This window comes from Catharus ustulatus, chromosome 6 (genome assembly GCF_009819885.2).
Source record: "Catharus ustulatus isolate bCatUst1 chromosome 6, bCatUst1.pri.v2, whole genome shotgun sequence".
Classification (NCBI taxonomy): domain Eukaryota; kingdom Metazoa; phylum Chordata; class Aves; order Passeriformes; family Turdidae; genus Catharus; species Catharus ustulatus.
Genome location: NC_046226.1, coordinates 34,936,931 through 34,959,197, shown reverse-complemented (window position 1 = coordinate 34,959,197; position 22,267 = coordinate 34,936,931). Strand labels below are relative to the sequence as shown.

Here is a 22,267-nt window from a genome sequence, read left to right as displayed (position 1 = left end):
CCTGTGGCTGTTCTGTGGTTTGCTTGCAGCTGACATTGAAAGACTTAGCTTGGCAGTCATGTTCAATCATGTGTCCCCACAGGATGCCCTTGACGTGCCTCCTTGGGTGCCCGTGTTCTTCTGTCTGCGCCCCAGTTCACCGTACACGTGGCAGAGGAGGTGAATCAGGACCTCCATTATTCATGTCTCTGTGGATGTGCTGTCAGTAGGCTGAAGGTCTCCGTGCCGGTCAGCTTGTCTCTTCACTCCAAATGGCTTACCTAGGGCTTGAAGGTGCCTCTGGTGGCACTTAGTCTGCTGGCAAGGTGCCTTCTGGAATAGCAGGACTCCCACCACCTTCACTTTGTGAGGTGTCCGGTCCCATGGTCGTGCTAGCATCCAGCCCCTCGGCTGACAAACACTCTTGGACATGGCTGTGTTGCTTGCCTAGCAAGTGATTGCTTTGCTTGTTGAATCAGTAGGTGTTCCCCAGGTGGCTTGCAGAGATAACAAAGCCATGTGCTCCAGGGGGCAAGGTCCTGTGAACACAGGCATTCCCATGCAGCCTGCCCAACAGCCCTGGACATGGCACACACTGAGAAGAGATGCAGGAGATCTTCCTCCTCTGGGAGGGATTCACATCTTGCCTGGTGCAAGTACATGAACTAGCCTAAGTAGGACGCCAGGTTCTGGGATAGAGCTGTGTTGGATACTACTTTCCTATGGAGATCAGAAAGCTTGCTGCACTGCGTGTGCCTACAGACCTGCCTGCAGTCCAGCCTCACCGAGAGGCATAACATTTGCGTGAGGCTCTGTGTTCTCTTAACATGCCAAAGGCTTTTGTCAAATCAGTTAGACTTGGGATTGAGGTTTCATTGCATCATTTTTCCTGGAGTTGTTAAGTGAGGAAATTCTGCCTGATATTCCCTGTTTTCAGAGCATGTCTTCAGATTCCAGACATTTGCTTTCTTCACTCTGCAGCTGCAGCCAGTGTGCAGGAGCCTAAGGAACTGCACTGCCGACTGTAACCACAGCTTTTCAGATGTAGTTATTCCAGGGGAGGTTGTAGAGAGTCAGACTGTCACCAAGTCTGGGCTTTGCTACCCTGCTGGGATGGCTGTAGTGCTATTGCTCAGTTCTGTATTGTCAGCACATGTCACTCAGCTCATCTGCCAAGCTAGGCTTTGCAGAGCTGAGGGTGCCTTTGCCTCTGACCTTCAGGTTGTGGGGAGCTCAGACAGAAGCAAAGTCATGTCATAGGTGCTATGGCAACTGATGTGTGAGCACCTGCATTGATGGATTCATCAAAGTCATCTTGTCATCTTCACACACTCCCAGCTAGAGGAAGAGACTGGACTTTCTCATTCTGTGTCTCAGAAAAACAGATGTACATTATATCTGACTCTTGTTCCAGTGAATGTAAGTACTTTGAATCTTGCTCTTGATAATCATAAGTTCGTGCCCCCAAGTGTAGTGTAAAGCAGGACATTTTCATAGACTCATGGAATCATAGAATCATTAAGGTTGGAAAAGACCTCCAAGATCATCAAGTCTAACCTTTGACCAAACACATGTCAACTCAACCATAGCACTAAGTGCCACCTCCAGTTGTTTCTTGATCTCTTCCAGGGATGGTGACTCCACCACCTTCCTGAGCAGCCCATTCCAATGCTTAAATACCCTTTCCATGAAAAAACGTGCCCCCTGCATTCCCCAGCATCCTGCATTGCCCTTCCTCTTCTCCACAGGTGCTGTGCTCCTCTGTCTCTGTAATTTTTTTCTAGACTTACGGGGGTTCCTAAATCTAGATGACACTGTCTTGGAGCTCGGCAGTGATGGTTTTGATGTACGTCATTGATTTCAAATGATGGATACAACTTTTCTGTTTCTGTGATGGGTTGTAATAAGGTCACCTGCTACAGGAGTTATGTTTTATAAACTCTGAAGTTCTTGCAAGGCTTACAGTCTTTGCAGTCAATCTAGCCAGATGAAGACAGAAGTCAGAGTTTTTAAATAGATTTCACTGGTACTGCATAATTTCTGTGTGAGTTTTAGTGTGAAGTATGAGGTCTGCTGGAGTCCACATGGGATTAATCACATCTGAGGCACTACCTGGGCGTTTGTAACCTCTGCAGGAAACCTCAGGTAACATCTGACCCACTGCTTAGCCAGAACAAGAATCTCTGCCTTTGTGATATGCCCTCCCAGGTTCTGAAGAGCTCCAGCTCCCACTCCCAGGCTCAGCTGGGCCCTGTACTGCAGCTTGTACACTCTGACTGGTCAGGCACAGGAAAGCCAGGGAAAAGCCAGCCCCCTTCTTGAGATGTCAGTTTTACAGAGAGCTCATCAGCATGTGCCTGCACTTAGGCATGTGGTTGGAGGAGGAGACCTGGGCCAGGTCTAGGGCACCCTTCCAGCTGGTTGGGATGCACCTTCCCATCTGGAACCTTCCTAAGGCACCTTGCTGGGCAGGCTGGGTCATCAGCAAGACTGAGCCTGACATGGGATCATCTCGGCATGCTGCTGACCTGGGTCCTGGTTTAATTTCCTTCAGGGGAAACTAAATATAGAATTACAGAAAGGAATATGTTGGAAGAAATCTTAAAGATCATTTGGTTTCAACCCCACTCCCATGGGACACCTTTCCCTAGGTTGCTCAAACACCATAGCCAACCTGGTCTTGAACTTCCTGGGACAGGGCATTCACATCTCTGGAAAACCTGTTCCAGTGCCTTAGCACCCTCACAGTGTTATGAAAGGAAAAAACTACTTGTTTCATGACTTACTTCTTGTTCATTTTTCCAATTCATGTGTGGTTTACATGTGGTTGTCACTATGTGTGTCTGAGTGTTAGATCAAGCACTGAGTGGCACAAGGAGCCAACCATGATTTTCTACTCATTCTCATTTTCTACTCAAAAGGGAAAAACAGGCTCTGTCTCTTGTTCATTCAAATCAGGGAGCACATCAGGGTGTTAGAAGTGTCTTAAAAGGCATTTCTGCCAAATTCCAGAATGATTTGGTACCTTGGTCTCCCTAAAACTGTGGCTGCTGCAGGGCTGATGGGAGAGTGTGTGTCAACCAAGAGCACCAAAGCAGACTGAAGAAACATCCAAGGTTTTTTTGTTAATAAATTAAAAACATGTTGCCTATGTTCTTGGTGACTGATACTCAGAAATCTTGGTCCTTTATTTCTGTGGTCCAACACCTCACCACTGCCCCCCAGCTGTGAGGGGGCTGCAGAAGCCCAGGCTCAGGCCCTGCAGACAAGCCCCATGATGCCCTGGAGGTCCAGGGCTGCTGCCCACATCTTGGTGTTGGCCTTGCTTTCACAGAGGTGGCTGAAAGGAAGATGACAGTGGAAGAGGAGGAAGCCAAGAGAATTGCAGAGATGGGCAAACCAATACTCGGCGAGCACCCCAAGCTGGAAGTCATCATTGAAGAGTCCTATGAGTTCAAGGTCAGTAGGTGTCCTAGGGATCCTCCAGGAGGGGAAAGCCATGTGGCACTGTCGAGCAGCCTTGGAGAGCAGGACTGAAGGGACAACTTGTGCAGGGAAAAGGCTGTTGAGAGAGGAAAAGAAGTATGTAATGCAGTAAAGGGAGGGCAAAGTCTACAAGAAATGTCAAAAGTTTCTGGTTGGTGGGGGTGGAGGGAGAAGGGCAAGAAGGCCCTGCTGGAAGCAGAAGTCAGTGGGCAGGAGGTGCAGAAGCAAAGCTGGCTCTGGTGAGACAGGGTTGAGGGAAGAAGGAACCTTATCAGGATTCAGGTGGCAAACAAGATGGCCCTGGTGAGGTTTGGATCAGCCAGTGCAGGGAGAAGGTGAACTCAACCCTAGTCGTGGCCTAATCTAGCTAATAGGAGAGTTCTTGTAACACTTCCACAGTTTGGAAAGGGTCTGTGAGACTACAGGGCAAGATCATCCTTGCCCACTAGCAGCTGGTTTAATTGCTGTGCATCTTTATTCCCACAACAGAGCACCGTGGACAAGCTGATTAGGAAGACAAACCTGGCTTTGGTTGTAGGGACACATTCCTGGAGGGACCAGTTCATGGAGGCCATTACTGTGAGCGCAGGTGAGGGGAACATCAAAAAATCCATATGAACTTCCACAGGATTCATTCAGCCTGGAATGACAGCATCTTCCTGGTCAGTGATGCTCAGCTCTGGTGACCCATCAGCAAAGCCAGTCCAAAAAGTTCCTCTGCTCTAAATACAGTGGGCTTTTGCAGGTACATTAGTGAGGAGCTCAGGAGATCCATCTTGTGATGCAGAGCCCTCCAGAAGACCAGTTTTCAAAGGCTGCGTCAGCTGGCAGTGCTCCTGCTGCTTCGGTGATCTGATGAGCAGTGTACAGGCAGCAAAATCCCATCCTGGCTGGGATCCTGGCCAGGGCAAGTAGCTCCTACTTGGAGATGTGCTGTCATAGCCAGTAGAGTTCCTGGGAGTAGGGAGGGTTATCTCATGAAGATTGAAGTTGTTGCCTCATGAGGCAGCAGCTGGTGAAGGAAAAGGCCCAGAGACTTGACAGTTGTTGCCTGATCAAAGAGCTTACTGCTTTCAGAGCCAGGCAGCTGTGGGGAAGGTATTTTAGGCACATCTATGCCATTAATGTCAGTTGGGCATCTTTCTGAACCTTTCCTTGATGGTTGGTTTGGCATCTGCCCCAAAGGGGTAGAGGAGGCAGTGGATGGCTCAGCCTGTGCTTTGGAGCAGGAGGATCAAAAGATCTCTCCAGTTTCCCAATTCTATTACTTTCCGCTAGTTTTGGCCCAAAACATCACTTTCCTGAGTAATTTCTTCATGCCACTCAATAGTGATCTCCACAGGTTGACTATCTCCTATGTGACTGCCTATGGATGGGGACAGGGCTGTCCCTCTGTGGGTACAACACCCCACTACATCACTCCCCATCCCTCAGGGCTCTGGGGTGGGTGGGAGACATTCTTTTTGCAAAGCCTCACCTATCACTGAAGGACCTGGTGTGTCTTGAATTTGCTGTCATGGCCAGTACCACACCACCTTGTCCCAGTAGAGCAGAATTCCTGGAGCCTTGGGGTGGAGGAGACAAGCATGAGCTGCCCCAATGGAATGAATGCTGGACCTGTCCTTCCATGTTGTTTGCAGCAGGCGATGAGGACGAGGATGAGTCTGGTGAGGAGCGCCTGCCGTCCTGCTTTGACTACGTGATGCACTTCCTGACAGTCTTCTGGAAGGTGCTGTTTGCCTGTGTGCCCCCCACTGAGTACTGCAATGGCTGGGCCTGCTTTGTTGTCTCCATCCTCATCATCGGCATGCTCACGGCCGTCATCGGCGACCTCGCCTCCCACTTCGGCTGCACCATTGGCCTCAAGGACTCGGTCACCGCCGTCGTCTTCGTTGCCTTCGGCACTTCTGTACCAGGTGGGGTGGCTGTGGGGAGGGGATAGGATGGGGTGGGAGGTAAGTCCTCTGGAGATGCTCCTGATTTCAGGGGAGAAAGTCTGCCATGGGATGGGGTTCAGGCTGGGAAGGGTATCCTCAAAGCCCTGTCCCCAGGCAAGGTCTGCACCCTGGAATCTCTGAGCCTAGGAAGGGATTGGTCTGTGTCCTAACCTGGTTGGTACCACACCTGAGCCTCCCTTGTCCCCCAGACACGAAGGGTTGTCTGTTTCTCCTGTTGGACCCCCAGTGATTTCTCTTTCCCTCCTCCCTCAACCACAGACACCTTTGCCAGCAAAGCCGCAGCCATCCAGGACATGTACGCCGACGCCTCCATCACCAACGTCACAGGCAGCAACGCTGTCAACGTCTTCCTGGGCATCGGGCTGGCGTGGTCAGTGGCAGCGATCTACTGGGCGTCGCAGGGCCAGGAGTTCCAGGTGTCAGCAGGCACCCTGGCGTTCTCCGTCACCCTCTTCACCATCTTCGCCTTCATCTGCATCAGCGTCCTCCTGTACCGCCGGCGACCCCACCTTGGCGGGGAGCTGGGCGGCCCCCGAGGGTGCAAAGTGGCCACGACACTGCTCTTCGTCAGCCTCTGGCTGCTCTACATCCTCTTCGCCACCCTGGAAGCCTATTGCTACATCAAGGGGTTTTAGGCGGTGGAGGGACGGTGCTGCCGGGGGAGGGAGCCCTCCTCCGTTACCTCACCGGACACCGGTCCTGGAAACACGGTTTTACTGGAGGGGACGGCTGTCTGTCCGGGCTGCCACTGCCCAGACTGCGAGCCATGGAGGGCAAAACCATCACAGAGTGAAAAAAACAGAGACTAAACCCATCCAAAAACAGTACAAAAGAAAGCAACAATGGCAAGTGTTGAAATAAAACACAATAAACCCAGGCACTGACCCTATTCAATGAAATTATGACGTTTCAACCATCTCCAAGGGCCACCTCTCCCATAGGGGGTCATCTCCTTTCCTGCCGAGCACCCCACCACTGTAAGGAGATATTTCCTTATTTTTACTAGTTGAGAATTGCAGAAGTCTGGTTCAGGAATTTGTGGGGTTTTTTTCTTTTTTTTTCTGTTTGCTCGTTGCTTTTTTTGTTCTGGGGGAGCACGCTGATTTTTTTTTTTCTTTTTTACTACTTAATCCAAAAAATGTTAAAAATTTAAACTCAAAGCTTCAAGCTGCCGTCAGTGCTGGAATTGAACATGTGTATTTCTGAAGCCACAAAGACTGTGACACAGGCAAAAAAACCCTTTTCACTATTACCCGTTCCCTCCCCTGCCGCCTTCCATTTCTTTCTTTTTTAAGAACATCACAAGACTGATATATTTTTAATACAAACACAGACACACAGTCACACACATTTATGACAAAAGCTGGAGCATGTAGCATCTCAATCACCTGCCTGGGCTAAGAAAAAAGAAGGAAAAAATCCCCCAACCCTCTAATACAATGCGTGTCATGTATATTTTGACTATGGCATTTCTCTTTGTATAATTAACTTTGAGCTTGTGGTACTGCAGGGAGACAAAATGATGTTCATTTACAACTGTTAAAGAAATAAAACATCTTGCCCTGGGGGGAGCAAGGGGGACAGGGAAAGCAGCACCAGCTCCTTGGGATGGTGGTGGTGGCAGGTTTGCTGCATGGTCCTCCTGCTCAGAGGTGGAAATGAATTCAGGAAAACCTGGATAGTGTGCCCATATGTTGCCAGCACCATCCCACCCAGAGCTGTGGTGTGGCTGCCCTTCCATTCCGTTGCTACCCCATTTTTCACAGCACCCACACCTCATGGTCTGCAGGCCACTGACAGGTACGGGCTTAAAAACTGCCACCCACGTCAGGACTCCTACATCATCTCAAGTACCTTTTAGGAATACCAGACAGACAAAAAAAAAGCATCATTTTAATTTGAAATGCATTTCTTTTTAAGGATAAAGAAGAAAAAATCCCGCCACCATGAGAGTATGTCATGAGTTACATCAACAGCTGCAAATTGAAATGTTGGGTTGGTAATAAAATAAATAAAAACTATACCTATATCTATATAAACAGTGCTATCTAGAAACATATTTCTTAATTGAGAGCCCTGGAAGAGAATGTTAAAATCCTACTCTTTGTAAAGGGTTTTTTAGAAGAAGATAATTTCTTCTATCATATGAAACAGGTGCTGTAAAAGGGAACCATTTTCCTCAAGTTCCCTAAACTGAGCCAAACTTTGGGAGGCAGCAAGTAAGAGAGGGGCTTCTAAAAGGTACAGTTCTGCCTGCTCCAGTGCTTTTGGCTGCCCCAGGAGGCAGGGAAGAGGGGCCCGTGGGTTAGGGAAAAAGCAATGGGAATAAGATTGTCATGGACAAAAAGAGATCTCACATTATAGCACGTGACTAGATGGAGGCAACGATGGTTCTTAAATCACAGACAAAGTATTTATTTTCATACAAAATGTTTATCAGATATCTATATATAAATGTCTATACATGAGGCAGAGGAGAGGGGTCCTCCTCAGATGAGCAGCCAGAGCTTTGGTGGTGGGAGCCCACAGTGAGTGAAAGCCACTGTGTTTGAAGCTAACAAGCATCTGATATCCTGCCTCCTTACCCTTCTATTGCCATGCCTTTGGGGAAGGGCCTGGAAAAGATGGGCAAGAGACCCCGAGGCCAGGCTCCACTGAGCTCGCTGGTCCCTCTGCTCCAGCCACCAAGAGCAGCTGCTGCCACTGCCACGTGGCCCGTCAGCCCCAGAGCTCATATGTGAGGCACTAAAATAAAAATTACAAGAGTCCCCAAATGTTTTTTTGGGGGGTTTAAAGTGCAGCTCTCAAGGGGAGATTGTTATTGTTGCTGTTTTTAATTGTAACATAGAGTCTGTTGAGCTTTTGTTCTACCTGTGTCAGCATAGCCATCCCTGGCTAAAGCCCAGCCTGGGGCGCTGCTGTGCTCTTCTTCTGTGCTTGTGCTGTATCCACCGTGTGCTTTTTATCCACTTCCTTCTCCAGCTGACCGCAGGGAGGGCTGTGGGGGTAGGACTGGCTGCCATGAGGGAACTGTGTGGGGCCCCTGGTGCCCTCCATGCAGAAGGGTGTTCTGCACCAGGCTGACATCTGTGGCATGTTCCTTTTATTTCTTTTTTTACTCCATTAAAAAATATGCAAGCTAAAAAAACCACAACAGGTTTGGTGCCTTTGGGGATTTTTTTTCCTGTAGCTGTTGTTTTATTTCAGGTCTAGCTATCTGCTTGCTTCTGTTTGCCTTGGGGCACCTGCCTGGACTTGGTTGCAGTGGCTCTGGCTGGTTTGCTCCCCCATCCCACCACCCCAGTCCTCTGGTTTGGTAGTGCTGGGAGGATCCTGCAGCCCTTGCCCCAGACTAGCTGGCAGAGAGGAGGGTTTGCTGCTGTTTTTGTTGCTGCTGATTTTTCCCCTTTGTTTCTCCCATCAGCTTCCCATGGCAGCCGGCAATAACAGCTGCTCGCCCCTCCCAGCAGCGTTCATGCTTTGGGCTGCACATCTTCCCTTTCTGTTTCCTCCCTTGCATCACTGCTGTGGTTGAGAGTGAATAACACATCCTGACATCAGGAGGGAAAAGCCAGGGGGATCACAGGAGCTGCTTTGTCCCCGGGATCTACCCTGGTATGGGGATGTAGTCCGAGGGCCACGCATGGTATGGGGCCAGTGGTACCTCTGGCTGCCTCCCCATCACTGTTGCCACAGAGGGCACCCACGGGACACTATAGGTTTTGCTGTCCTGGTGACACTGCACTGCATGGGTGCTGGTCAAAAATCAGCCTTTGGGTAAAGAAGAGTTTTGCAAAGAGACGCTCACCTGTCCCCCAAAAGCTCTCCAGGATCTGTCCCACTTTTGGTCAGTAACCATTTGCTGCCTTCTTACCCAGTGTCATCACTGACCAATTCTTTCCACTTGTGTTTGGACACCTGATGCTCAAAATGCCCTTTACAGTGGCCCTCGAGCTAGAACTGTCCCTACCTGCCCTCTGAAGCATAGGGGCAGCTGGTGCAGCCCATAACCCCAGTCTTGTATCTTTGCCTGACAGCATGGGGCCCACTTATTGCATTCCAGGGGACACTGGGGCTTGGGCACTTCACAGTGCAATGTAAAATGACCAAGTGGGGTGGAAGAATTCCTGGTTGGACACTGGTGCAGTAGGAAAGGCAGCCCTGGCAGAGCAGCCCTGGCAAGGCTGCCCTGGACATCACTTCCTTGGGCAACCAGAGTTTGGCAAAGCCACAAAGTGACCACTGCCCTGCTGGGTCCTGCACACTACCCCCCTTCCACAGGCCTCTGGGGTCACTTCCCACCTCTTGCTCTGCTGGACAGCTCCTGCCCAAAGACAGCACACTTGCTTCTGACCTAAGGGGAAACACACAAGTTCCAGCTCTGGTTTGGCTCATTGTCTTTGACTCCAGTGATGGGACCAGGAGGAGTTTTGGGGCCCTTTGGGGCTGGTTTGCTGCACTGCTGCACAGAAGTATCCTGGTCCCCACAGGTTCTGAGACTTAGATCCAGGACCAAAGGGGGCCAAGCCAGAGAAAGCTAGGATGAGTAAGAGGAGTGTGCAAGCATTAGGAATCTGTTGTGGTACAGTACAGTGAGACGTGGAAGTGTTTGTTAGAGACATTGAGCAAATGTTTTAAGTTAGGAAGGAGACAATTGCAGCACGTGGATTGGGCTTTGTCACCTTTCTGGCAACTACTTGTGGAGAGCTAGGGTAGTGCAGGAGGCAATCTTCCCCAATTACCTGCAGCTGTACTGACTACCAAAGAAGAAACATCTGTGCCTGGCCAAGCAGTTTACAGGATATAAAGGAGCAGGTCAGCTTTTGGGCACTTGCAGTTGGAGATGCAGACAGATCAGAAGGCTGCTGACTGAGGCGCTAAGGGACATGCAGTCACATAAGGGACAGATGAAATGATGTTGTGTGAGGGACGGTTAGGGGGCTGGGAAAGGGACAGCTTGGGGTTAGAACAAAAGGAGACAGAGTTATGTGAAACTTGGTCCAAGCTGCTAATAGGAGAAATGAGTCAGAACTAATGGAGAGGTCTGTAAGGAAAGGAGACAGTTGTACAAGAATAAGATCTGCAGAAGAAAATGCAGAGTTTGTGAATGAAGGCTGCTATGATATGCTGGTGAAAGGGCTGATGGTGTTGCTAGCCCTATCTGTCTCGACTTAGCTGTGACAATTACTGTGGTGTTGGTGTGGTCAGGACTCCTCTGGACAAGCTCAGACAAACTGCAAAAATATTCTGTGATGTGTATTTCCTCTGATTTAACTGGTTTGTAAATCACTTGTCCTGGCATGGAAGGACCCCTCCACTACTCTCCATCCCTGAGTACCAACAGAATGCCTCTTAACAGCACCATCTGCAAGGAGAAGCCCCCATCATCTGCATGTGCCTCTTGAGCCTTCAGCTGCTGCAGTGGGTTGATGCCTACCTGCATGTCTTCACCAGCACAGCCCTTTGCTTTGGGAAAACATTTTGGAGGACACCTGGTATTGTTGTACCTGGACTGGTGAGATAAACTAGAGGCCACAAGACCTTTGTTCACCTCCTGGCAGCACATAGGACATAAGTACAGATCTAGATGGTAACAGAAAGGCATCCAAGAGATCTGACCATGCTTGAATATGACCTCAGTGCAGGAAGCAGCCTGCACAAATGGGAGCAGCAGTTGTTCAGCCCCAGCCACAAGTTGGAAAGCACTTGTCACCAAGAATAACCTTTGGAGTATTAGATAGAAAAAATGTTTTTAATTGTCATCTATGTGCATGTGCCAGCAGCAGCCAGCTTGCTAATGACAGAGCTGTGTGTGCCAGTGCTGCTTAGTGCCCAGCAGAGCACACAGTGCTCCCAACCTGCTGTTGCTGGAGGGGACTAAGTACCTCCTGGTATTTAAATGAGTCATTTAAAATACATAGGTAATCAACACCATGAGGGCATTTATCCCTCCTCCCTCCCATCTCTTCACCCGGGAGGAGTGGGCTTTGCCCAGAGTTAGGTGGCAGGGGCAGGTCAGCCCCAAGGTCACCAGGGCATCCCTGCAGGTGGCTGGTGGGGTTTCCTCATACTTTTGCCCCACTGCCAAAAGCAGATACCCTTGGTGCCTTTTCCACACTGCACTTACCCATATGGTCTGGCTTTGAGCTTAGACATGGAGTCTAAAGGCATGATGAGGTGGATGAGCTCAGCAGATGCTCTCACTGCACTTAAATGTAATCACTCAGCCATGTCCCAGATTGTACCATTGCCATGTACATGGGAAGCTCCGTGGGAGTCGTGGCTAAAAGAAAATCATGACCTACCTAGTACTCATTGCTGGGCATACACTCAGAAATCAGCCCAGTTTCAAGAATAAATTAAAATAAAAAACTTCACAGGCCTAGGAAATATTCTGGAATGTGTGTGAAATTTGGGTGGATTAAAGAAATAAACCCTTCAAAGATTAATTTTTTTAGGATGTAAGTTGTGAAGTTAGGAATACCTTCCCAGGAAGATGGCTGTGATGTTGAAGAAAATAAGCTTTCATTACAGAAACACTGGTCCCATTCTGTGGGAATTATGAGTACAACCTCTGTGCATGAAAAAGCTGTAGGGGGAATAACATCTCAACACAAAAGCTTTAAAGGTACTCTCAGAAAGTCCCCTTGGCACTAAGGATGTACATATTGCACAGAGCACCTTTATGTCTCTATTAACACAAGGGGTGTCCAAATAAGTTCTTAAAACTACCAAAAGGGATTTGATTGCCTCCTCTTCTTATGGAGCATCTTGGGCAGAAACTAAAAGCAAAACCAAATGTGGGGTTTCTGTTGGCATTGCTAATTTTTTTTCTTCTTGCTTAATTAACAAGGACAGAAAACAGCTCATTGTTATCCTTATGGAAAGAGGATTTTGTACGTGACACAGTCCTTCAGGTTCTCTACTTTGTCTCTTTCCAGCCTCCAAGAAGTCATTTCTACTGGATTGCTGCCCAGTGGGTCTCACTTTGTGTTAGCACGTTCTCACAGCTGCCTCATGGCAGTTCATCCCATGCCTCTGCTGAAACTCTTCCTGTTGACTGGGATTGTTTCTTCAAATTATCAATGATTCCCATTCTCCATAGGTGCTGACAAACACCTCCTCCCACACCCTCCTGTACCCCACCCAACATTGGATATTGCCAGGAAAATTTATACCGAGGCAATTTCCGAAAGTTGCTGCTGAAAATACTGAATTGATCTGGACCATCCCTGGGAAGATTCCCCCAGAAAGATGCCTGACTTTGACACTGAACTCAACATATTGTAAATCTAAACAGGCTGCAGTTCCTCAGTTTGCTTATGAGAATATCTTCTGGGACAGTGCCAGAAGCCTCTCCAAAGTCAAGACATATCACATCTAGTGCTATTCCCCCCTAGCCATGAGGCAAGTTATCCTGTCAAAGAATGGAATCAAATTAGTTTGAAACTATTTGTCCTTAGTGAAACCTCAATGAACCCATTCCTGCCATTTATTTATAAAATTTATAAATCTTTATAAATCTTTAGAGGCTTAGAGAATAACTGGTCAGTAGCTTGCTCGTTTAGGTTTTCAGAGAGAGATATCAGGTCTGTAATTCTCTAGGTTTTTCTTCATCACCAGTTAGGTGATGTTGCCTGCTTTCTTTAAGTCCCCAGGCAGCTCACATGTAGTCTGCAATGCTCCAGCATCAATCCCACATTTCATTTTTTTTTCTTCTCATGCTTCAGGCTGTTGCAGAGCTCTTGATTCACTTCATTGATCTCTACTTACACTCCCTTAATTTCTCTTGCAGCAGGATAGTTTCTTATTTGGACTATGATGCCTTTTATCGGCCCCCAGATCTCTTTTATCATTTAGGACATCTCTTCACAGATCCTGCCTATGAGTTTTCTGAATTCATTTATATTTGATGTTTTGGCTTTTTGGAGTATAAGTACTTTAGATTAACTCACTTTACAAAGGTCTGGTATCTAAGTGCATTTTGAGGAGAAAAGCTTGCAGCAAACATCTCAACACTTGTGTTAGAAACCACTGCAGAAGAACAAGTTCTTGTTAATAGATCCCTTGGGGTGAACTGGAGTGAAATGAGTGGTGTTTGTAAATATACACATGTAGGGTTTATTGTAGAACCATTTAGTTGCACTGTAAAACAGCCATTTTTGCTATTGTTATGTATAATAATATGGCAATACAAAAACATAAAAATACCACTTAAGAAAATGGTTAAGAAAGAGAAGGAAAGGATAGGAGTAGAAAGGTCATCTGTAGGCCTCACAATGAGACTTGGTTGTTGCAATTTTCATCTCTCTTGGCCAAAGTGATGGTTGCAGACTGGATGCATCGTGTGGTGGGGAGAAATCCCAAAAACACAACATCTGCTGGGTTTATATTGACTCCAGTTCAGGTAGGAACACCCAGGTACCTCCCCTCCTCATCAGTTTCAACTGGATGATGTAATGTGGATCCATTCAGGAGTCTTTGGCACCTTCTAAGACAACATAGCTGCCCTTAACATCAGGGAGTTGAGTCCATTATGGCCTATCAGCAGAGATTAAAACCTTCAGGCTATGTATGAATGTCCCAGTACTTCTCCAGCTGGGGAGTTATCACAGCTGAGTTCACTTGAGTAAGGACAAAGAAACAGTACCCTCCTCACAGGGTTTCCTCATTCCTTATCAGAAAATAGCTGACACAGCATCTGGCTGAAGAGAGAGAGCTGTTTCTGAAGTGACTTGGATGTTCCCACTCTGAGCTGTCAGGGAAAGTTCTATGAAGGTGGCTTAGGCTGGATTGTTCACCTGAAGCTTGCCCCATGAATGTTGGAGACATCAGCATTCCAGTCTCTCTTCCAGTATCACTGGTGAAGACATTTTTCTCCCCAGGCCTGGAATGACTGGACAATACTATCCCCTTTATCTTAAGTTCCTGTCACAGTCCGAATTCCAGTTAGTAGGCATATTTGGGGAGGGGTGGACATCTGTGTTCACAGATGGACAATGTGGTTTCTTTGCAGTCTCCTAGAGTGTGCACAAGTCTCTGATCATTTTTGCAATGTTTAAGCCATTAGTTTGAAACAATTTTAACAGCTCTAGAGATGCAAAAATTCTCTTTCATGTTGGGCTGCAGGTGAACAAATTCAGCCTCAGCCACCTTCATACAGCTTTCTCTGAGACAACCTGCCAGCTCAGAGTGGGAACATCCAAGTCACTTCAGAAATAGCTCTCTCTCTTCAGCCAGATGCTGTGTCAACTCTTTTCTGACATGGTGAGGCCAGCAGGAATCACTTCAGTGGTCTCAGCCAAAATCATGACTGAGGGAGATAGCAATGGCACTTAATGCTATGCAAGGCCAGAGCTGTGCTGTAAAATGGGACACTGGACACTCAAACTGCAGTTTTTAAGTGCTTGAAGCACTGCATAGAGGTGCTACAGAAGAACTTATTTCACCACAGTCTTTTGTTCACGCACCATAAAACAATGAGTTAAAGATCTGTTTTGTACTGGGACTGAATTTCTTTATTTTAATAAGGTGCGCTGTATTCATCTGTACTTCAGACTCCCAGATCTTGCACCACAAAATCACTCTGAGGTCCAAACTAGGGCCACCTAGTAATGAGTCATAGGCAGGAGACTTGAGCTATTCCTGCTGGCACCAGAGAGGAGGCAAGGTGTGGAAACCTCAGTGTCCACTGGAACCACAAGCTGCTGTCTCCCTCGTTGCCCAGTGTAGATGGGCAGGGCAGGTCTAGCTCAGGTGGGCACAGAGAGCCACCCACCACCAATGCCTGGGCTGTGGGTGTGGGCTGGCTGAGCACACAGCAGGGCCATGGCTCCTCTGTCTCAGCTGAAGACCCTCAGCCCTGTCCCAATGGGCTGAAAGAAAACATAATGTCGAATAAATGTTTATTTATGCTTTTGCAGGAGATCGGATATAGATTTGTGGTACATCACACAGCAACTCCTGGAGTGCACAGGCAAGGTCCCTTTGAAAAACAAAGCCCACCATTAAAATCAGTAAGAAGTCCCTCAGCAGAATTACAAAAAGCATAATTGATTCCCAAAGTAGCCAGTCTTGGGTTTTCTGGCAAACCCTCCATAGAAAACACTCGCTGTTAAGACTCCTGGTTCCTAAGGTGGCATTCTTTCAACCCATTTCCTATTCAAGGTCTTTTCCAAACTAAGGAGCATCACTTCTGCAGATTGTTCTGTCCAATTTAATATCAGCTTTTGAACAGTTTCCAATGTATTTTGCCTGAAATGGCTTGTAAGGGCTAGCTGCTGAGAAGTCAGAAGGTCAGAACTCTGCATGTCGATTGTGTTAGTTATGTAGAGATAAGAGGAAAAAAGGCAGGGGGAGGAGAATGGCAGTATCACTGTTGGAAGCAGAGGCAGAAGCAAGCCCTTTTCAGTCCTTCTCCCTTGCTTACAGAACGGCAGAACTGCCAGGGAAAGGGTGCAGCCCTCTTAGGGTACTTTATGTTGACTCCAAAACCAGGAAGCATGGCCAAAGAATTGGTCTTTTCAAAATATCCTTTTCCTGGTTTTAGTTAAGCTTTGCAGAACCCCAGAGATAACAACTACTGCTCTTCCCTTAGCCCAAGAACTTGGAATACAACTTGGTAATACTTGGTTTGCCAAGTATTAACTTGGTTAATTAACTTGTTTTGCCAGTTAATTCTTGACAGATGCACAGTGGCTGTCACACTTCTGAATTTCCTTCTTTTATTGTTGAATTTACACCTAAAGACTTAGCAGAGCCCTCTCTGACCACTGACAAACAACCCAGCCGGTCACTACCACACAAGCAGAAACCCTCCCCTGGGACTGCAATTGCCATGCCTTCCATGTGCAATAAATGAGTTGGCTCCTTATTCATCGCAAGAGATTTACATGTGATCAAGTGATCAAGTGAAGTCATGACAAAGCTGGTCAAATGCATTTGAAGGGATCAGTGTGTGGCCTCCTCTGCCATGGACCTGGTGCTGCAGCTTCTGATGAATGCCACTTCTTTATAGGCTAGAAAAACCTGTTTCACAACTGCAGCAGCTTCCCAGCATGGCTTATTACTTACCATCTTTGAGGATTTAAAGGCTTTGGACAACAGCTAGAAGATACTATTTCAGGCTCCCATGTAGCGAGGAATGACCTGCAAAGTGCAATATTGAAGGTTCCCATGTGAAAGGAAGGTGTGAGGACATGCAAGGTGCAGTGCCTGTCTCCAACCCATGGTGTGGGGACACCATGCTATGAGATCCTGTGCCCCACCTGCTGAAATCATCTCTACACTCCTGCTGAAGCTTCACAGCCTTTCTAAGCAGGCTGGGCAGATTGACAGAGCTGTCATCAAACCACAGAGATGTGCTCTGGGGTGTAATTCAGCCTGGGCTTACACACAGGGGAGAAACATCGCAGCCCTCCAAACCCAACCACAGTCTGACACTTGACTCTGCAAGGAAGAAAGTCCCCTTCCCTCTCCAACAGCACAGTAGGAATAACTGGAAATCAAGATTCAACAAATAACCACCACAAGATACTGGAGCAAAAGTTATCTATTTTATTACAAAACCAAACAGATGCCTTTCAGTTTAACAAATTTGCCATAGGCAGAAATGTGCCTAATGGGGAGGGTAAGTTCAATATAAACTCAGGCTATGGAAAGCAGTGCCTTCACGCAAATGAATCCCACTGTAATGCACTTTTACAACACACTATGTCCTTGGAAAATCGGCAAGGAAGGAAAGATTTTTTACTTCTGGCAGGATGAACAGATGATGTGTGCTGTTAGTCCTGGTTCTCTTCTCTGTCCCAGCTGTTTTCAGCCATCATACAAAGTAGAGCTGGAGAGGCCCAGGAGGACTTGAAGGATGAGGAGAACATGCCCAGGGTCTGCTTTCAGACACAACACTGACACTCCCTTTGTCTCAGCTTCAGAAAGATGCTACTGATGCAAGGTAGAGCAGAAGATTGCTTACAACCACCAGACAAGGACAATTTGGCCTAGCAGCCAGGTGAACTGGCAATAAAACCAAGAGGGGAAATGGGCAGCTGAGGCACTGCACTCATCTGATGAGTACAGGTTGTTGGACTCACAGCATGCTCATAGCATGGGCTATGTCAATCAGGACCAGCATGGTCTGCACAATCCTCTGACACAAACCCAGAACAAGTAACCTGACCTCTGCCTGGACATTACACAATCATGCTGGTTGGGCCTTCCATGGCAATGCACAAGTGCTGCCAGAAGCTGCTCAGAGACCCACACAAATTCAGCAAGTCAGGATGCACGACTTGGAATTGTCTTGTTTTAGGGAAAGCAGTGTAATGCCTGGTCCCTAATCCATCCATAAAGTCAGCCCTGGCCTAGCAACAGGAATACCCACAAATACCAAAGTTAACCAACAGCCACCCTTTGTTTGTCTTTCTTAAAGAACTGACCCAATTTTAGATATAAACCACACATAAATGCAGGCCTTTTGGAGGGGAAGGACACAAGGATGAGAAAAAGGAGGTCAGCAGATGGATTTATGTAACAAGCAGAAGTGGTGGCTTGTTTATTTCCAGAAGACGCAGTGAGTTGTAGCAGCTCTGCAGTCTCCCCACAATCTGTGGGGCATTGCCCAGCCCCAGTGCTTGGCTGATAGAATTCCTAGAGGCATCCAATTGTCTGTTTCTGCTGGATATAACTATACATTAAAAAATCCCCCAACCAAACAAAGAAAAACCCCACCCCCAAAAAAATCCCCAAAACCCCAAACCACCAAATACCAACCAACCCAGCAGCCAGAACTTTTAATTCCTAAAACTAGAATATTAAAATGGAGAGGGGTTTTTTTATACAGTTGATTTCATTCTTTACTCCCTACAATAGGATTAGTGAGTGTGACATAGACATTTCTAACTATACACTAAACCAAGTTATTTCAACACACAAAAGATGTGCCCAGGGCATTAAAGGAAAAACAAAAACAAAGAACAAAAAGAGAAGAAGGTGGGAGCTTGCAGGCCGAAAATGCATATACATTCCATGTGAGAAACCATGAAGATCCAGCAGCAGGATCTGCTCTTGCTGAAGAGAAGACTTCTTTATTTTATAATGGTATGGTGTATATTTCAGGTATTACCAGAGGTGTTTTCAACCATGCCATATGTTTTAATTAGCTCCAATATACTTCCTAGAGGAAGAGTTATTACTACCCTTAAACAGTTATTTATAGAAAGGCTTGTTAGTTTTTCTTTTATTTAACTTCCCATTTTGTCAACAAGCACTAACTTACTGTATCAGGATACTATTTTTTTGGTGATATATTTATCTCATGCTATTGTCATGATGACATGACAGTGTGAAGATGCCGTGTTGTATCATTTGTTACCAAAGCAACAGAGCCTTGAGGGGTAAGTCCAGTCTCTACAGTAACCTATTGCTGTTTCAAGTAATTGTTGGTGTGATCTCGTATTAGCATGTCATTTCATCACCTTCACAACAGTTTATTCTAACAGGTTCTTGGTCCAGATATAGGGTCTGAAGTGGGAGGCTGCTTAGAACAGGCAAGGGCTGCCAGTGGTTGGAAATACACCAAGCAAAACACTGTGTGTCCCATCACACTCTGCCCAAATCTAGGATTGCTGATACGGGCACCCCTGCCAAAGAAACAACTTTGGTAAAACTGCTAGTGGTTGACACAGCCCCTGGGGCCTCCAAAAACACCAGCCTCCTCATCCCAAGCCTTCACTGTTAGTGCTAATCACACCCCAGTGTCACAGTACCCAGGAGGAACTGGCAACAGCAAATCAGGCAAAGTGGGCAGGCACACCACTGTCCAGGAGAAGAGCCTGGATTCACAACCACCAAGGACAAGAAAAGTCACTGCTGACAGACCTTCACCAGTGAGCGTGGCCCAAGCTGTACTGCTGAAACATAAATAAAGCAGACCCTTGGGGACCAGCAGCACAACTCTGTCTGCACTGACATGTTCTTTGCTCTTCAGCAAAGCACAAGGCAGGCTAATGCTGCTTTAGCAGGCTTCTCAAAATGTTTATTGTTGTACAACATACAGATGAACCCTTTGTCAGAGAGGAAGATGCAAGACTTCGCTCCACTGACTCTACTGGGCCTATGGCTCCCACATCCTTCCTACAGTTTTAGGTTCCAGAGGCATGGCACACCTTTGCTAAGCATGTTATCTCAGCATGAATAGCAATGCATTTGTATCTCATTTCTGCCCAACTTGCAACAGGTGCACAAACTACTTTTGTACATCCCTCATACAACCCTTTTCTGTCTCTACTTTAGGCAGCTTTGCAGTGCACCAATACTTACATGAAATCTGTGCCCTCAAAAGCCCAATTGCCTGAGTTTCAGAGAGCTTTGTGGTAAGAAAAGAGGTTCTGCTGCTCTCAAGAAGCATTTGTTATCTGGGGCACTGTGTGCACATCTGTAAGAACAATTCATGCTGATACACTGGCTCCTTTCTGCGTGGAGGTGCTGTTAAAGTTTGCCACTGAATGATGGTTTGGTGGCAGAAATGAATGCATTACTATAATTCATTAAATTCAAAGTGTCCCTCTAACCCTAACAGCCTTCAAAAGCAAAAGGAGGAACAAAACAGTGACTCCAACCCCTGTACAAGACAACTGTACAATTTACATATATATTTATATACAGTATATAAAATTCTTTGAGTCCCCAGCGAACTCAATTTTACATCATCAGTAGCTGTTCCAATTTTTAAAAGTCATGATCCTATTTCCCTCCACTTTCCAAACTATTAGATAATGGCATTGAAAAGCAATTGAAAACAAACCCAAACCAATTTTTTAAAAGTGCAAATGTTCTGGGTGCCACTTCTGCTACACTGGATGTCGCTGATGCTGTGTGCTTGCTCACAAGCAACAAGGTGTCTGTCCGTCTGTCACTGGATCTTTTCTTCATTTGGGTCAGCTCCTGCCTTCCCTTCTTGTCTTCTGCTGCTACACCAGGCGACCTACTGAAAGAGTAGGGTGGAGTGGGCAAGGAGGGGAAAACAGAACAGAAGCAAAACAAAAAAGAGAAAAAGGCAAATGAAAACAAAAAGAAACCTGACTGATAAAGATCCGGTATAGCCTCTGCTGAAGCTATGGCCCCAGAAAGCTGAGATCCCAAAGTAAGCAGTGAGGCTGAAAACAACCAGGGGCTAATGAGACAGCCTTGCTGGAAAAAGCACTGAATGAGTCACATGGAGCCTTAGGGACTGACATATTTTTAAACACAAAATGCCACTTTCCTCCCCCTCCTTGGAAATGGGCAGGCAGTCTAGGGAAACAACTGGTCCAACATCCCTTGCTCTGTTCTTCTGCCTGGCACAGCAGATGCAGGAACCCACGGCTGCCAGGCTGTCCTGCCACCATCTCCCCATCAGCCACAGCCAGCTGCCTCCTTCCCCAGCAGACAAGCAGGTCTTGGAGGCCTTTCTTCAGAAAGCTTTTGTTAAGCCCCTCACCAAAGGTTCCTGAAGAACCAAAGCTCTTACAGGATCAGAGCTAGAGCTCTGTGGATTAATTACAGGTGAAAACAAGCTAAAGAGAAAGCAAAAGTAGGTATTTGGTTTTCAAAGAGGGGAAAGGTTACTTCACTGAGGAAAGGCCTCAGTGGGGTCAGTGCTGATCAACATGCCCTGTCACAGGGGGCAAATATTGTCAAATGCAAAATTATTTCAAGTAGCCATATTTGCAGAGGGTGCCTGCAGTGCTCAATGACCAGCTCATCAAAACAACAGATTGTTTTCCATATCTGTAGGTGCAGTGCAGTGTGGGAGCGTGGATGACCTGTCCTAAACTGAGCACTTTGAGTGACAAGGAAGGGGCTGAAGCCACAGCAATTGTTCGAATGCCTCTGCTCAGCTTTTAACAGCAGGCAAAAAGTGACTACATACTCAGGATGGAGGACATACCAGGAAACATCATATCATGAATAGACAAGGTGTAGCTGATCTTTATCTTCAGTTTTCTGTTCAGCCCATCTCACCAGGACCAGACACATTCCCCAGAAAGATAAGGAGGACAGCAAGAGGTATAGGAAGACTTCTGGCATTAAATGCACAGCCTAGGTCTACTCAACACGAAAAGGAGTCTAACCAGACATATGTAGGACAGCTATAGAAAAAAATTGCAGAAGGTTTAGGCAGGGAAGAACTTCTCACTTCTTCTTACAATCCAAAATGAGAAGTACCCAACAAAACCATGAGGCAGCAAGTCTAAAAGCAAAGCAAAAGATGTTGTTCATGCCTGATGAAAGGGTCCATGTGATTCAATACCACAAAATACAGGGGAGCGCAGACCTTTACCACAATAGAGAAGAGTCTTCATGGGAACTTGTCCATGGAGTAACGTAATGTAAACACAACAAATTACCTAAATTATTGCTTGATAGAAGAAGGAGAAGTAGGACAGGAGAGTAGTCATCCCATAGCTGCTTTACCCTATTCTAATTCCTTAGCAATGTATCATCTGTTCCAGCAGAAGACAGAGCTGGACTTTGAAGTTATGCAATGAAACTGCATGTTGGTATATTTACACATATTAAGAACAACTTTGATTTCCAGCTGTTTCTATATTGCTGTTCATGAACATAGGAGAACAGGGGAGAATGAATTCTACAATACATGGTTATCACAGGAAAAAAGAAAACATTTTGACAAGATACTCACTGAAAGGGTTAAGACCTTGTCTTTTTCCATTGGGCAAACTGCTCAGGCTACCTGTAAAATCCAAGAACCACATTAAAGGAAGTAAATGGCGTGGCATGACAAAGGAGCCTTCCCCTGTATGTTGCCAGACAGCAGGTTCAAAGCACCCCCTCTGAGCAAG

At 46.7% G+C, this 22,267-nt stretch overlaps 2 protein-coding genes across 12 annotated transcripts in view; one reads left to right on the top strand and one right to left on the bottom strand.

The window, feature by feature from the left end:
- The window catches only part of LOC116997531 (sodium/calcium exchanger 3), a 110,377-nt gene extending 102,915 nt beyond the window's left edge, over positions 1-7,462 (top strand). For 4 of the 6 annotated variants that reach the window (XM_033062400.1, XM_033062396.1, XM_033062395.2 and 1 more), the window contains 4 exons: positions 3,314-3,438; positions 3,955-4,054; positions 5,106-5,381; positions 5,682-7,462. In XM_033062400.1, the coding sequence (XP_032918291.1) occupies positions 3,314-3,438; positions 3,955-4,054; positions 5,106-5,381; positions 5,682-6,058 (878 nt within the window). In that variant the 3' untranslated portion in view covers positions 6,059-7,462. The remainder of the gene's footprint in view (positions 1-3,313; positions 3,439-3,954; positions 4,055-5,105; positions 5,382-5,681) is intronic. The other 2 variants (XM_033062399.1, XM_033062398.1) reach the window with 1 other exon arrangement.
- Positions 7,463-16,956: 9,494 nt separating this feature from the next.
- SMOC1 (SPARC related modular calcium binding 1) overlaps positions 16,957-22,267 on the bottom strand; it is a 126,277-nt gene continuing 120,966 nt past the window's right edge. For 3 of the 6 annotated variants that reach the window (XR_006162996.1, XM_033061748.1, XM_033061751.1), the window contains 2 exons: positions 22,108-22,158; positions 16,957-20,409 (listed from right to left, as the gene is read on the bottom strand). Coding sequence is in view for 4 of the 6 variants with exons in the window: in XM_033061748.1 (XP_032917639.1) it covers positions 20,393-20,409; positions 22,108-22,158 (68 nt within the window). In the remaining 2 variants the exon portion in view is untranslated. The remainder of the gene's footprint in view (positions 20,410-22,107; positions 22,159-22,267) is intronic. The other 3 variants (XR_006162997.1, XM_033061749.2, XM_033061752.1) reach the window with 2 other exon arrangements.